This window comes from Mastigoproctus giganteus, chromosome 14 (genome assembly GCF_048544385.1).
Source record: "Mastigoproctus giganteus isolate SK-2022 chromosome 14, ASM4854438v1, whole genome shotgun sequence".
In the NCBI taxonomy this organism is placed as follows: domain Eukaryota; kingdom Metazoa; phylum Arthropoda; class Arachnida; order Uropygi; family Thelyphonidae; genus Mastigoproctus; species Mastigoproctus giganteus.
The window spans coordinates 21,444,391-21,462,400 of NC_143588.1; the positions used below are offsets into that span (position 1 = coordinate 21,444,391).

General features: G+C 36.7%; 1 protein-coding gene across 1 annotated transcript in view; it reads right to left on the reverse strand.

The window, feature by feature from the left end:
* Positions 1 to 450: 450 nt before the first annotated feature.
* LOC150075006 (uncharacterized) overlaps positions 451 to 18,010 on the reverse strand; it is a 29,964-nt gene continuing 12,404 nt past the window's right edge. Inside the window, exon 2 of the mRNA XM_090388818.1 lies at positions 451 to 1,616. Coding sequence (XP_090244944.1) covers positions 543 to 1,406 — 864 coding nt within the window. The 5' untranslated portion in view covers positions 1,407 to 1,616 and the 3' untranslated portion in view covers positions 451 to 542. The remainder of the gene's footprint in view (positions 1,617 to 18,010) is intronic.

Here is an 18,010-nt window from a genome sequence, read left to right on the forward strand (position 1 = left end):
GAACTGGAATTACACTACTGTTATTTTTCCCTCTATAAACAGTTTTCCTTGGCATTTCCATTGGATATTTTGATCATTAGTTTATTTAAATAGAAGCCATTAAAGTTCTGTTCCGGCATTCAGTTAAAATTAATTATTGACTTGAAAAATGAACATGCAACCAATCTTATTTGCTGAAATAGAACTTTTCCGTAACAAATAAAACTGATTACAGGGAAAAGAAAAGTAATCCAAATAATTATTAAACAAGTTCAATTACAATAAGAAGAGAAAAAATAAATAAATAGTTTAGAGTGAAATTTGTTTTCTAACTGACTATCATTAACACAATGCTTAAGCTTTAAATCAACAGTGTCTATTTTTTATACCAGATGTTTTTTTTTGGTTTTTTTTTTGTAATAAGGAGTCATTAGTGAATGCAGAAGTGATTATTAAATAAAAGTTGTTAACTCAAATTAACAGACTCTGAAGTGGGTCTCAGATTCCCCGGTTTATTTCTCAGACGTACCAAAATGCTAATATCGATACCTGCATTGCTTCTTTTATGAATTTATTTTCTGATTGTTCGATACTAACGTGGACATGCTATATAAACGAGCAGTATCATCAAGATCTACTCGAGTTACATGCTGGAAGCAACAGGGGTTAGAAATATCACACTTCCTAGGAAGTTTTCTTTTCCACGATTTCTTCCTTAAAGAGTTCGTTTTATTTTTTGGAACTGACAATGAGGTATTGAGGGGATCAGACGTCAGTATCTGCAACTGTTCATGGAATTCTGCAGCCGCATCACAACTATCGAAACTTAGTCCTGCCATTTTCCTGTGATCCTTCGATAAGAAAATTGTGTGAAAACAATCCTCCTGGACTTTATAATTGCTCAGATTATCGATGACATCACTCCATAATATAAATCCGGATCCCTTTTCAGCGATCACTAACTGTAAAAGCCTTTTCGTACGAGCACGTGTTTCACCTTTATCTAGCAATAATACAGGCAGTCCAGTGCGAGCCAAGTTCCACTGTCCAGGCTTGGAGTTGTTATCCACAGAAGTAAAATATAGATTGGCCAAGCATCGACAAACGTATACAAAGGTTTTGTGACTTCTGAAGAAAATCTCCACTTGTACAATGTCCTGTTCTGTAAGCGTGTCTTCTTTTTCTTGGTCTGTACTACTTTCTCCCATCGGAGACGTGACTAGGGTTGTTTCCATTGACTGAGAAGTGATCTTCATGTCGTCAATTTGGGAACTTAAATGTCTTAAAGAATCATATTTCTTCATTATTTTTTTAACAGCTTTCTTTTCTTGTTTAGGGAAAGAATCCGATGTTGAATAAATTATTTTTGTCATTTCGGGAGTTCTGTTATTTTCTCTCCATTCCGTTCTTGACTGTAAAGTTTCCATTATTTTTCTTTTATTTAATTTTCAGTGATAAGTGATAATTTTACACATTTTATTTCTTACAGCATTTGAACTCTCCATTTTAACATCTGGTATCCAGTGCACGACTATCAGCTGCCCTTTGTTCATCCTTCACTCCTATTGTTTGGCATCTCTTGATTTTTTTCCCCTTTGAGCAGTTTCTTCGCTTGCTGGTCCCCGAAGCAGTGGGAGCTGTAAAGAGAGGAAACGGAAGTTAGTGCTTAGCCTGGAACACATACACAATAGATGAAAGATTGAAGTAGGTTGAGAAAAGCCGGATGTAACGGGGAACGCTTACAATAACTACTAACAAAATCTCGATTTTGACAATCTCTCTAATATACCATCCCATAATTTCACACATCCCTAGTCCCGGTTCTGTGAACGCTCATTTCTACTTACTGTGTTTGTTTTACCTATTAGGATTCGTCTTTTTGCACTTTGAATGTCTAAACAGAGTTTAGTCCATTAGTTTTCATATGAGTTAAGCATACATTTTCATTTCATAGCAGTTATTCATATAAAACACTTTTCAGTTAAGCACCCTATGTCGAGCCATTTTCTTATTGTTATTTTAATTATATTTAAGGGATTCTGAATTACTAAAATTAACGCCAAAATAATAAAATATAATATAATCCACAAATAAATAAATGACTAAAGTGATTTATTGTATTTTTGAATCACTTTAGTCATTCATTTATTTTTTAATCCCAAAGAACACTTGGAACGATGTATGTTTTTTTTTAAACTTAGTCCTATCTTATCTCCAAGTGAAGTCAGATCATAAGGTTATATAATACAGCAATCCTTAAGTTTCAGAAAATGAAGCATGAATTTAATTTACACAATACACCAAGGTATTAACAAATAGCTAAATACTTTTTGTGACAAATTTACTGCACTAAAATATATCATTAATTTGTAAGTTGGATGTTTGATGGATTTAGAATACAAGCAACACTTAAAGCCTGTTGTTAGCTTTCAATAGGAATACAACGATGATAATTGGTTGATCATTAGAAGTCATAGACCAAAACAGTACGAAGAGAAGAAGTAGTGCTTGCACGAGCACGGATAGGACATACATACACGACTCACCTTCATCTACTTACAGGAGAGGATCCTCCTTAATGTCCACACTGTTCCTCACATTTAACAGTCAAACACGTTCTCATTGACTACCCTCACTACCATTAGGACAGAACATCCATCCTCCTTTCCCTAACAAATCTTCGAGAACCGAAGACATTAAAACATATTATTGGTGACGATGCAAACATCAATGAATTTTTCTCTTTTTTGAAAAAAAAATGTCAAATTTAACAGTCAAACACGTTCTCATTGACTGCCCTAACTACCATCAGGACAGAACATCATCCTCCTTTTCCTAACAAATGTCATAGATCAACTTTTAAAAGATTTATTGTATTTGTATTTATGTATGTATTTTTTTTTTATTTTGTTTAAATGAATTGATGATTTTCTTAGCATCCACTTCGTTTAGTCAAACGCAAATGTACGTTTGCGTTTTGGAAAGCTTCAAAACTTCTGTTCCATCGACATAAACTGTGCCAAGTCTGCATATCAGGAATCAACACGAATTGCGCTGACTTTCGTAAATTCGTTTTTTCCAAAGTGTTCCGCGGCATAAATCAGTCCTTGAAAAAATAAAACTGGTCCTTAGAAAATATATAATCGAATCGTATTATTGTAGTATTATTGGGCAACATTCATGAACGCGTAAAGTCACGGCATAAAATAAGTTGTATCACCATTCTGGGACAATGATAGACATGCTTTCCTTCTGTTGTTATGAACTGCACATTTCATTTTTTTGATCACAACATTATCTTTACATTGAGAAAGCACTGCGCTATCGTTCTCTCTGCACTATTGCTACTGTCTTTTCTGTTGAAGGCCTTCAAATTTACTTCGTGAGAATGTTCGGTATCAATTCTTGAAATGCTTCATCTCCAAATATAAATAATTTCGCAATGCACGATTTCACTGTACATAGCCAATAGCACTTGATACTTTTTGTGAAATTTCTTTCTATAAGTAAAACCATCTACTAACAACAAATATTTACCTTTTCTGATAATATTCAACTCCTTACGTGTTATCACTTTATCAGCAGAGAAGAGATAAAGCAAGTTTCATTTTGTTTCTGGTTCTTTTGTAGCCTTCTTCCCCGAGGGACTTCAAAGGAGAGGGGAAAACAGAAAACATCAACGCCCAATTTATATACGGGGTTACACTTGGACTTACCCTCTCTGGATTAAAAGGATTACAACTTCCTTTGTTTCGAGCCAAAACCTGTAAACAAGCTGAGAGAGAGAAGATTTGCGGTATTAAGCAAAGTTTAAGCAAGGACATCCGAAACCAACAGTCAATTCCTAACCTTCAAAGAGAAAGAATGTGTACAGAGCTCATTGGCCAGAGAGTATGGCGAACACACGAAGAAATAAATGTAGTAAATTTTTATTTCATTAATTAATAATTGTATTGTGATCAATCAAAGTCGATATATGCAGTGAAAGGAAACTAAAGTGTAAAATAACGCTGATATGATGTTTAATTTTCACTACACCCTTTGGGACACGACGCCACTTTGGAAGGCTCTGCTCTAATATGGAAAATGAAAAGCGGGTTGGGTGGGGATAAACTCATTGCATGAAACGTGTGCTACTTGTTATGCAACCAGGAAAATCTGGAAATGGCCATTGGCCATATTCTTTAATTATTGATATATCTCTTGTTTTTTCCACATTATTTTCTTCACACAAAAAGAGCAATAAGCCCTAAAGACATGAAAGACACCATACGTGGCTTGTCTCAAGTATACAAAAGTGATTAGCTATCCAGCAACTGAACATTGAACTACAAACAGTAATGTTGAAAGTTCTAGGCAAGTCCCAAGTTCAACCAATCACTACAGAAAAAAATAAAATAAAAATAATAAAACTATGAATGAATGCCACTTATTGTTGTGGAAAAGATAGAAAATGCAACTACAGTATATATCTTAAAATAAATTTCCCTTTATTGTTATATCTCCTTTTTAAATTTTCACAAAACATCCAGAATAATATATATATATTGATGAAATACAGGGTTCCTATAAATTATTCATAAATTATGAAGCAGTTAAAACTTTATTAAAATTTTACTGTTATAGGTATTGAAAAACAAACGTTTTCATGCACTTAATAAATCAGCTCAAGGAATTTAATTCATTCACCCTATATACGAATGATATGAATAAATAAATGGATAAAGTAATAACAATTTTTTATGTCAATAAAAAAAGTAATTTAGCATGAAACAGAGGCTTCCACAAAGCTTCTTAAAACGGAAACTTCTACAAAGATCTAACGTCCTTTGTGGTTTAAAAAAAAATGAAATGGACCTTCATAAATGCATAAGTATATATTTATGTGTTTTAAAATGAAAAACAATTATTTAAAAAATGTTTAGTATATATTTCTGTAATTAATGCGCGGTCAGTGAACTTGGCCCCCCAGTATACAAAAGAGATTAGCTATCCAAGAACTGAACATTGAACTACAGATATCAGTTCAATGTTGCAACTGTCTCACCATAGTGCCTGCGGCCCTTCAGCGTAAGGTGGCAAAGTTGTACTTGGGGTTACACGAATTTTAGTTGCTGTGGTTCGAGCTCACGCGACCGCTAAATACGGCATTCCTTATTTGATTGTGTTTGCTGCCCGGAATCTAAATTGAAAATTTCGTATTTTTTATTTTAAAATACAAAGGTGTCTACATTTCAAGCTTCCAAAAAATGCACTACCTTTGAGCTGGACATGTAGTTCGCCCTATACTCTTCACTTACTTTTAAATGAGCAGGAGTAAATCTACATTATCGTCCTGGCACGATTTTCTAACTGATGGAGTGGGATAATATATTACTTTCCATTATTATTTTATTTATAAATATCAAGCCATTTTCAAGCTATTCAGTACTTGGTTAACCTGTATCTTCACAGTCTTTCAGAACTAGCAGAAATTTCAGCAGGAATGTTTAATACGTCGTGGTATTGGCTTAAATTATGTCGACTATTGCATTACATCAGTAAATCTGATCTTACCATGATCCGGATAAATTGGAAATATTTTCAGCCATCTTCCTCAGTAATAGGCTTGACAGATACATTTTTCTGATTTATAAGTTGGGTTAATTTAGCTTTATCTTTTCAAAGCTGGTCGTAATATGTAAAATCCATTAATATAAGAACAGCCCGTATTAAAATTTCCTGCTCCAGTCTGCTAGTTAAAAGAACACCACAAACTGACCATTCCATCTTGATGGATTTTTTAGTTTGTGGTGTTCAGCAGAAAAATTATTTGCATACGTCATTCATTTTACACTGTTTTTGTACAATACGTATCCTATTCAGTATCTAACATCGCTCTACAATATTGTAGAGCGAATATGTAGGACAGCATAACCAGAAGACAGAATACAACTGTCATTCTTTTCTGGCTGTTCTACTTGAAACACTTGGCAAGCCACAGATCCCTAAAGTTGATTATTATGGAGTGGACAGGACGAAGGGTAAGGAGATTAAGAAGTTTCTTTATTGATTTGTTACAAGTTCAACGGCTGTCAAGGCTTCATTCATCTTTTCTAGATTATTTAGCAAATGTAAGCAAAAGCTTTTTTCTAAAATCATATATGTACTCCATTTCATCGAATTGGGATCGTCGACAGTTATTGTATGTCTGTGATCATTTTCATTTAGGACGCTGTGAAAAATTTTTTTGGGGTTGACGTCAGTTTCGTCCGTGGCTTTACAGTTGCTGTCACTAACTGCTTTTGGGTTGCAGACGCATTTAGAGGAATATGCGCATGGTTTTATCTGTGGCGAGAGATCAAATACTGTATTGTCGCCAATGTAAGCAGGAAACCGAGAGTTCGACATCTTCGTTTCTTTTCGTCCATAGTACGGCTCTGCTGATAAGTCAGCAGAGCCGTAATAATTTTAAGTCTCTGCTGACTTATCAGCAGACTTAAAATTATTACCAACACTTTTGCGTACATTCAAGAATTCTATATTTTGCCTTAGAACTAAACTTATACATACTGGCAGTACATTCCATCTTTATTTCGAATTATTTACCTTAAGGAGATTAAGTCTACCCAGCAGAGAATATTGAAAAATGTACTTGAAGAAGGCTGGGCGAAAGTTTATGAGATAATTTATGCAAATCGTGATGCTGCCGTTTCAGATAACTCCAAAGGAAAAAAATGTACCAAGGGATTGGGGTTAAATCTGGCTATTCCACGACGGCTGTTCACTTTCCCGGAAATTGTTCCGATATCGTCAAAGAGCAGGAGAATAATGAGGAAAGCCACCATCCTGCAGGTAACAAACATCTTTTCACTGAAGTTGAGGATGGATAAAATCAAATAGCATATACTAATTAGTAACTGTAGCATAAAAGAAAAAAATCCCACGAAGATAATATTCCTTCTCAGGAGAATTAATTTCTCTTTCAGTTTGGCCATGAGGATTTTCAGCTGCGCAGTATATATCATAACGGCAATTAATATGCCCATTTAATTTAAAAATCGTCTCGTCAAAGGATATAATTTTGGTGTGAAAATTACTATGTTTTATCACTCACTGCATGAGGAACTTGCTTGCATATTCCATACACCTGTCGACGTCATCTTGGTTGAGAACATCATCAGAACCATTGTGGGCATATAGGACCTGAAGCCAATTCTTAAGATTCCTTCTGCGGAGATTCTTTATATCCTTTGGTCATTCAAGGTCTGCGAGTCGACTTATGTCGATATCTTAGTTCCAGTAGATTACTGGTACTGTATTATCTTCACTTTTCAATGTTCCTGGACTTTACCTATTGACACCCCTTCCTCTGTACAACCTTTACAAATTCATGTTTTGCGTATAACTCCGTTTGCGTACATTTTAAAATGTCCTGAAACGCAAAATTGTTTATTTGCATAAAATATGGTGACAAGACTAAAGTATCTCGTGACTTGTGCCCCTCCCTACACATTCTCTTATGTAAGCGCTCAAAAATACAGAAGTGTGACCTGAAAATATGGTGTCACACCCCTTTTCTTACTCCTACCGAATACATTGAGACCTATCGAAGCATTCGTGCAGGGGTAATTGACCTTGAGAGTAGATTTGCACGACTGGGTCATTATACGCTGACAGTCTAGCCCTGGAATAAATAGGTTGTAGCTGCCGCTACGAATTTCCTTTAGGTCACCCTCCGACTCACGGTATTAAGCAGGCGACACGGTGGCTCGAGGTCTCATTTCGTCGTATTACATTGTCAACGGCCTGAGTTAGCAGAACTGAATTAAAGACAAATTAAGGAATTCCAGTTATGTTATAAGAAATCCTTCATGCAAAGTTCAGTATCTCTTAACGCAGATATTCCACCAGACATATTTATTTGTTGATATTCTATTTTTCTTGTAGTGAATTTTAAATGTCATGATTTTGAAAAGTAGCGATATTGAAATAAATTGAAATATACAAGATGTTTTTTTTGAATAAAACCAGCATTGTAATGGAATTCATATGCTTTAATTGTACACTCAGTACTACTAGACTGATAGAATCTCTAAACTCCAGCTCAAGGTGTTGAGGTGCAATGCACACAGGCGCGCGGCAAGCATACTGACAACCAGGATGATAATGATTTTTTCAATGAATAGTATGGGTTGTAACTGTTCCTTGATGCATTCCTCTACTTCACTGACGATGCACATCAATGAAGTAGATAGGCTTTATATCGTGTATTATGTCTATACAAGTTTGTGTTCACTGACTGATTTGCATATTGTGGAGTTAAAAACCCGGAAAAATTATTGCAGGGTAGGGGATCCTGTTCCATCCTCCTAAGACTGGTTGGCAAGATCCACTCTATCGAATAAGTCTTTTGACGGGATTCGAGCTCAGCCTTCTCCAAACGAATTACATATATCATATAAAAAAGGTTTTAACAACATTATTGAGACTGTTAGAACATCTCGCGGCGCGACGCTCATCATATTTAGAATACAAATATGAATGTCTGAAAGGGTATGATACCCGGTTTGTTATTACTGGAAAAAGAGACTTCTATACCAGGTGAGAATTTATTATTAGATGTTTATTGAATTGTTACCACATCAAGTGTTGCTGAAATTACAAGTTAGATACGTTTCAGTTTTGCTGAACACTGTATTCAGGCTTCTACACAGATATGGGCCGCTGTTATTGGAATTGACCACTTCAATAAAAACTTAAAACAAATTCGCACGGTAAATAACAGCATCTTTTATTTATAATACAACTTGAAACTTAAGTTCTAATATGCCGTTGTTCGCCATTATAAAGGTACCTTTGGCACTGCATGATGGCTAACTGTGGACGTCATAACTATGGTATGTTGACTTGAGTCCTGTGCGAATCCACTGTATTAGTCCCGAAACCGACCCGCATCGTTTGTACCCCCCAAACCCGATCACCAAATAAAATAAAATAAAATAAATGACCTATTTAAAAAAAAAAAAGTTTCTGGATTCATCTCAATTTTACTCCTAAATAAAACCTATTCCTAAAGGAATCAGTTCATAAGCTTGATTAGACATTGAGTTTTGCAAGTTCAGGGGCATAAGCAGTTTTTTTAAATGAAAATTATAAGAAGCAGCAGGTATTAGAACCTCGAGTAGTTAGTACCGCCCCTCATGGGTAGCACAGTTGGTAAGATCGCCGTCCTCCCCACACCTGGTGGAAAAGACTTGAGTTCGAATTCCGTCGATGACGTGAGGAATTTTAATGGGTATTTTTTCACAATGTGGCTGAGTTAGTCGGGCTCAGCCGAGGGTAGCGTGGTTTTTTCTCCCGGCAACTCGTCTTTTTTCGTCCAGCAAACAGAAAATCGACCTCAGAACACAAGCAATTTACAGACAATATACACAGAGCAACATGGCCTTAGTCGTCAATTCTCTTAAAAATCCAATAACAACAACGAGTTAGTACCATGAGTTGACGTTTCAGAAAATACTTGTTGACAGTAGACTTGAATTTCTGTAGATTGTAATTTTCAAAAAAATATCTATAACGGGAGGTTGGTTCACAAAACGGAAGTTGAAGGAATAAATAAGGAAGAAGAAAAGTTGATTCTTTGAGTTTGAATTCGACAGTAAAAGGATGGTCACTGGTTGCGGCACATTTTTATTCGATTTTATTCTATGGTCGATTTGCCTGTTTTCCTGGACGAAAAACTCGAGTTGCCGAGGGGCCTACAAGGGCGCCAAACAAAAAACTATTATTTTTAGGCCACCCGAATAATTAAATTCATCTACCGTGCTGTGTGTCTTATGTCTGTTAATTGCGTGTGTTCTATAGTCGATTTGTCTGTTTTTCTGGACGAAAAATCCCTGTTTCTGGGGGGGGGGGAACTTTGCTATCTACGCCTGAGACGAACTAACTCAGCCACGGAGTGAAAAAAGCCCAAAGACCAGAGAACACTCGCGTCATCGACGGGATTCTAACCCGGACCTTTTCCACCCGGTGTGGGGAGGACGGTGACGATACCACTGTGCTACACGTGCAGATCTACAAGGCCACCATAAGATGGAAGCTTATTTAGAAGACCTTTATGCCAAACATGATCAAAAGTCTTTGAAATGTCAAGAGCAACTGCTTGAGTTTCGCCAAACTTTTCCATTGAATTTGTCCATAGACGGGTAACATAAGCCAATATATTACCAGTGGATCGATAATGATGGAATCTATACTGGCGATCGCAGATACCGGTAGTTTAATTGGCTGGATATGCGCAAATTTCCAAGCAGAAGGTAAGCACCTGTGGAATATGAAAGGTCTGTGCGGGTAGCACAGTGGTATCGGTACCTACCTCCCCACACCGGGTGGAAAAGGCCAGGGTTCGAATCCCATAAATGACGCAAGGAATTTTAATGGTCTTTTTTTTTCACTCCGTGGCTGAGTTAGTCGGTCTCATGCATAGATAGCAAGGTTTTGTCCCCAATCACTGGGTTTTTTTTCCTTCAGCAAAACAGGCAACTAGACCAGAGAACACACGCAATTTACAGACATAATACATATATGGATATATGTAATAATTACGGGTGGCCATAATATAATAATTTGAATTATTTTGTGGGATATGAAAGTTAAAGAGAGGCAACACAGAACAAGAGTAAGCTCAGGAGCACAGGCTTTGAGAACAATTGGAGAAATACTATCAGGAACTGGAGCTTTCTTGGTATGACTGTTCAAAATTCTTCTGACAGTCTTATGACGGAAGACCACAGGAAGCAGTGAATGGAGTGTACTAGGAATGGTCGGAGGTGGTTTTAAGTTCATCACTACACGAGTTAGAAGAAATGCACGATGTAAGCAGGTTAACTTTATCTTTAGCTGAAGTGGCAATAGAACCATCCGGTTTTGAGAGAGTTACATTTTTTTTTAATTAGGACACCTGAAAAGTAACTTTTAACTACCCATGTGTATTGTGTGTCAATTGCGTGCATTCTCTGGTCGATTTTACTGCTTTGCTAAACGAAAAACCTTGCTATCTATGCCTGAGACTGACTAACTCGTCACCGAGTGAAAAAAGCCCATAAAAGTGACTCACGTCTTCGAACCCAGGCCTTTTTCATCCGGTGTGGGGAAGAAGCTGACGATACCACAGTGCTACGCGCGCAGATTTTGACAGAAATGGGCAAAAGTTGCGGCCAATAGGTTTGGCAAGAGACCAGAACTAGAAAAATGTAGGCCGGTGCAGACCGGCCTACATTTCTTATTTTTACTCGGCTCGGTCCGAAGTCTACACGGCCCAACGTGACCTGAATTTCTTTTTCAAATTTATTATCCATACCCAACCGATTTTTATACCCATCCGAACCGATTTTTATCCCAGCCCGACTGAAAATATTTATATAAATAAAATCGCTAGCATTGGTTTCTGAAGTTTCATAATAATAAAAAAATAACTTTTCAGATTCAGTATTAATCATTATATAACAATAATCATTATCAATATTAATTATTAAAAAAAGAAAATGTAATAAGTTTTCAATTTACCACATTTAATATAATTCGAAACAAATATCGATTATCTGCCTCTACCAGCTACCTTTTCTTCACACACCTTTTATTGCAAATTGTTGTGCAGAAATAAAATAGAGTTAATAGAGGTTGCACTAAAATTTCTTTCGTAGCTTACACTGCTGATGGGTAATTTCCATGATAGAGTGGAAATTTCGATGAATTTTGGAGACGTTGGCGAAGTGCGCCTTATTGGTCAATTTAAAGTGTCAACAGACAAAAATACAAATTTTTTCAAAAAAAATCCTTTAATAATTTAAATACATAAAAAGTATATGTAAGAAATAGCTCGAAAAAACAATTCATTACGATTATTTATACCTGACCCGTGCCCGACATCGTTCGTGTTAGCCGGCCCAATGGCCAGGCCCGGACAGACCTAACCAGAACGCTCAATTACCGTTTGGACAAGAAGAAAGATTTTTACTCTTGGCCTGTTCAGAATCTAGTTTCAACTGATTAATAATTGCTTTACAATTGTTGCAAGCTTTCGTGTAGGTATGAAGTTTTGGATACAAGCCAATTGCAATATGCAACATTCTTATCTTGAATAGCCTTAGCACATTTATTGGAAAACCAAGGCCAAGGTTTAGATAAAAGAAGAGATTTTAAGGTGGAGTGTGAAAGAAAGGATTTCATAATTACAAGAATAATTATGTTTACACGATCTGAGCAAATGTTGAAATCAGAAAATTTGAAACAGTAATCCAACTAAGGAAAAAGAAATCTCGTATATCATCCCACTTTAAATTCTTATAATGCCAAACAACACGGAATTGAGAATGGCCACGAGAGAAAGGCTCCATTGGAGAAGAGACCATCACCAAATTGTGATCTGAAGTTGTTAGGAGATCACTCCCCTTGACCTTTTACTTTGAAGGGTTGTTTGTGAGAAAGAAATCAGGCCTGATTGGCTGTGTGGTTAGTATTGTCTGGTAACTAAATGAATAGTCTGTGTGTGGTCATTAATAATTGCAAAGGTCTCAGCATCTCGAGCAGCTGGTTCCGTGTGACTAGTAAATGGAAGCCAGCTGGAGTTGTGAACATTAAAATCACCAAGGAAAATTTTCTAACTCACTGTTAGAAAATTTGGACTGGAGAAAGTCAAGTTTCAAAGAGTGGAAGTCAGAGTTTCAAGTGTTTAGTGAAATTGGAAGAACGATAGAGGCAACAGGTGAATTTGACAGAATGTGGTAGAGAGATTTTAAGCCAGAGAAGGTCGAAAAGAGGAGATTCCAAAATATTAAATCTAACAGGAAATACTCTGACAGGGAATATCAGAATGGGTATATGCAGAAGTACAACCTTTGAAGCGAAAGGGGTCATACAGCGAATGATTTGGACAACTGAGATGAGCAGTGGTTGAATCAACTGATAACTGGAATTGTGTCAGAATAAGTACGTGGAGATGGATATCATTGAGACCACGTATATATGTGAAATAAAAGATGAAGTGTTTCGGAGGTTTAGATCTTATTGAAGATAAGGTTCTATTTGTTTGACTATTCACGATATATTCAGTAGTAAGAAAAAGTGAGGAGGGCATGTGTGAAATAATGAAATTTTGGATATGGCATACGCACGGCAAGAATATACCCAGCTCCTTGACATAACGTGGCCTTGGCCTTGACTCTCGTGCGCATACACACTACTCGGACTCCCTCCAGTCACTCTGGCAGAGTAAAGGCAGCAAGGTTTTACACTAGTTGATCCGGAAGCCTCCTAGATCAGTGGTTCCGAAACTACTAAGATCTACGGACCCTTTCAAAAATAAAAAAAAACTTTGTGGATCCCTGTATATAACATGTGCACATATTTTATATAAATACATATATACTGTATAAATAAATACATTTTCTGTTTATACTTCGGGACGACCAAACGGTCAGAGGAGTTTACAAGATACACAGAATACAAGAAACAGCACTGTATTCAGCAGTCACGGGCTTGAACCCCGGTCACTCAAGGCACGTGTACTTATGCACTCGCGCGCCTGACCACTAGGCTACGGCGGCCTTGTTCCACCACCGTTTCGCCGACCCCCTGGGACTGGTATACGCTGTCATAGATAGTTACCAATAGGTTCGGTGGGCTATCTAGCGGCCGGCCTGCGAACACTGGGGCGCCTCCGTAGCCAGGAGCGGCAGTGCGTAGCACACGCTTCTTGATTAGACCGGGGTTCGAGCCCGTGACCACCAAATACGGAGTATGCGGCAAGGTTAGGGAATGATTAACTCCATATCCCCGGAGCAATATGGCCTTAGTTGCTAATTCTCCTAAAAACCAAATAGAAATATAAATAGCGAACACTGTTTTAGAGCCGTACCCTTCAAAATGTACGGAAGATTGGATCCCGCCATGGTAGCGATCATAACCTCAAAAGATTCATACTGCAAATTATTATATATGTAAATGTCATTTTTGTGAAGAGAAAGTCAAGTTTCAAAGAGTGGAAGTCAGAGTTCCAAGTGATTAGTGGAGCTGGGTGGATGGGGCAACAGATGAATTTGATGATTAGTGGATAGGGCAACAGATGAATTTGACAAAATGTAGTAGAGAGATTTTAAGCCAGAGAATATCGAAAAGGGGAGATTCCAAATTACTAAGTCTCTTTGGAGTAGGTACCGAATTTTTGTCTACTTTTTCATTTCGCCAGCTCATTGGTAGAAGATATGAGCATTGGCCACACTTAGACTCAGTGGTTATAATAGGCATCCTTTTACACCGTAAATTGGAGAAAAGTACTTTTACTGGATTGCTTTTTTCTTCTTCTTCTTCTTCTTCTTCTCCTCCCAGTACGTGGCTGAGCTAGTCGATTTAAGGCGAGGTTGTTGCATGTTTTTCCCCAGAAACAAGTTTTTTCATTCCAGCAAAGCAATCGAAGAATGTACGCCAATTACAGACACGATGTACTGATGGCTCGTAGCCTTAGTTGCTTTGGCGTTTAACACACATAACCCCTAGCTTAACTTAACTGTACCCTGAACTGATGTTCTAGTTGTGATCCGCGAACAACTTATTTGAAATATACCTACATAATTCTGATTTTTGGTAATTCCCGCCGGGAGCTAGAGTGCAGAGCAAATGAAGTTCTAGAGGACTTGAATATCTGGTGTCAAACACAAACTTCAAATCTCGACTAATAAAACAAAACAAATGTTGCTAAAGGGCTCTCTTGATGTGAATAGACCACCTGTTATTAAATTGAATGGAGTAATGATTAGGAGTACTCGGCAGCATAAATACTTAGGAATTTCTTTTGATGACCGTCTTAATTTTAATTACCATGCAAAATATGTACTTCAGAAAATAAAGGCTATGACCTATAAAATTATTAAGATTTCCAGGAGTACTTTTGGTGTAAAGAAATCTTCCATTAAATTATACTACTCTTGTATGTTTATACTAGTTGTGTGTTATGCGGCTGGGGCCTGGGGATACAGAATCGGCAACTCCCTTGTTCAAAAATATCTTACTCAAGCACAAAGATTCTTTCTTCTCTGTAAGTAGAGCTTGTCGAACTGTCTCTACAGGTTCTCAGTCATCGACTGCCAATCCAATATGAAGTAATGTTACACTATCTTTTATATTGTAGAAGAAAAAACGTTCCTGCGATTGTAAATGGTATAACATATAACACTGACTTGCAAGAAAATGTAGACATTAAAAGAATGAAAAATGAATGTTGTAGAGCGTGGCAAAATACCTCTACTTTGGTTAGGGAGACCTTTAAGTTTTTCCCCAGGTTGTTGATTACGACAAGAAAATGGACTGGTTCAATCCTGGTTTATACGTTACGTTTTTATATACCGGTCATGGCAGTCTTAACTTTAAATTGTTCTCACTAGGATTAAGTAACACTCCTCTCTAGTTGTGGTGCTCAAGAAACTGTTGAGCACCTCGTCTTTCATTGTCCCCTGTACGATTTAAGACTGGACTTTCAACTTCTTTCAAATGTACCTGAACTGGACTGCTCTGAACTGCCGAGATTGGTTAACTATTCGGATTATACTGCCTTCTCCACCTATGCAGAGAAATTGTTTAAACGGAGGAAAAGAATTCTTGCCCCTGAGGTTCAGTAAAATGCTAGACTGTTTCTGTTTCTTTGGATTACTCTTTCCTGATGTATTGATCAGTCTGCTGGACTCCGAAGGCCAGTATTCATTTATGTATCATCATTGTATATAGTCTTTTTATGTATAATTAACCATTGTACATAGTTGTTATAAATTGTACACAATGTATAGATTACTTTCAGCGGCGAATAGGGGAAACCCTGGAGCCCGCCAAAAAATAAAATACTTTGACTTTGAATACCTACATAAAACTATAAGAAAATTTCCTTATTTCCTCTCCTAAAGAAACAAAGAAATGAATTGCCAATCTTTTATTTATATTTACTGATGTTTATGAATACCTAATTGCATTATTATTGGTATGTTAAATGTCCTAATGGTAGCGTCATTATTTCGTGAACCTACGAGTATAATTATTGAAAATACATTAATTTATAGCTATTGGTGGGCCGCGAAAAAAAAAAAAAAAAAATCTGCAAACACCAGTCCGCCCTTGAAAAAGTTTGGGAACCCTGGTTTTAGTTCATTCCAAAGGTGTTCCATTGGATTTAGGCATGGATTTGAACCAACTACGCATTCCAAAGGTTTTAGGCCTGGATTTGAACCAACTACACAAATTGTGTCATCAAAACACATTTTTGCTCGGCTCGCTGTTATGGGATGAGATTCGATAGTGTCCCATTTTGCCTAATGCACTTCTAACGTAATATAGGTGAAGAAAATCTAACTCTCACCGTTTTTACTTATGCGAGCGAAATTTTGAAAAAAAAAAACACAGAAAAGCCATTAACATTGTACAGCAGAGAAATGTCTCAAATATCTTTTAATTAAGCGGTCTTTGACCAATCACAAAAGTAAAAGGCTAAGTATAAATCGTTTCAAATATGCTGGCAAGGTGGAATTATATGTGCATTTTTCCTTCCCACTTTAACATACTTCTGTTCACTTCATAATGCATACCAACTGTCTTTTCGCAACATACAGCATTTAGCAACTGTCATCACAAGCAGTTCCATTATTTTTTTATGCGAGTTTGCACATATGCGTCTAATCCCTGTTGTCTTAGCTGTGCCTGTAATAAACTGACATCATTATTTACTTACTATTATTTTTTTCCATAGTTATTACACAGGCAACCAAAAGTGTTCATGGATTTAGTCCTAGGTTCGGATCATCCAAGCGAATTGTCGACTTTTGTCTTCCTCAAACGAGATTTTGACGCTAATCACAGTCATGGGATGAAGTTACTTAATGTAGTAGGTTAAAATAAATAAATTTTCTGTTTATACTCCGGCACGACAACCAAGTCAGTAGAGTTTACAATAAATCGTTAATACAAATATTTATCGTATTTAATAGTCACGGGCTTGAACCCCGGTCCACTCAAGGAAAGCGCGTTATGCACTCTCGCTCCTGACCACTGGGCTACGTCAGGCCTATACTTGCTAGTAACCTACTACAGAACGACTTGGTCTAAAAGAATTGAAAAGAAGAGCACCCTTTTTAATCTTTAATTAATGTTCTAATTTTTTGAAACATATTTACTGTGCTTGTGTTTGAACAAAACCCCCCATTATTGTTTATTGATATATGAATTAATTACTTATTACGCCAATTTATTCATTTTAAAATATAGAAATTTATATTTTACCCACGTATTTTAACAATGCTTATATTATCCCATATAATTTTGGAAGTTTAAAAAGAAAATATCAGAATAAAAGAATTTATTTTATGATGTTATCATTTTAGCCGAATTATATAAGAAGTATATTAATATAGATAAGGAATATAGCTAATATAATATTTATAAATAATTAAACAAAACACTACAAAAGGTGAAGTTATCCATATTACAACAGATAAACTACTCCAACATTTCTTGGGGCTATTATCAAGTGGCTTTTTTCCACAATCAGCGAACCCGAACCCATTGTTCAAGAAAAGGCAGCTTACCAGTGTCTGTGGTACCTTGACAATCCGACCCGATTTCTCCTACAAATTTTATATATATGATATGCTGCAAATTTATGAATACATTATTATTTTTTTCTCTTTTTAATGAAAAATGAATAATAATCTGCGCACATGTAGCATGATGTTCTTGCCCTCAAGCTCCAGTAGGTCGTGTAGAATCTGACACTCAACCCTCGGGCAAAAAGACGTCACTTAACTTAGTACATTCACATGTCCCATAGTGTTGAACTTCTTAGTGAACAGGAACCAGTCACGTGTTGTTCCGGTGGGAACCACCACTGAATGTAGTTCCGTCGCCCAAGGTCATGATTACACAAGGAGCAGGCTTTTGTTAGTGGTTGTATTCATGTATAACCCCCCTTCGACGCCGGTTATCATCCATTTCGTTAAACAAATAACGTCTACTT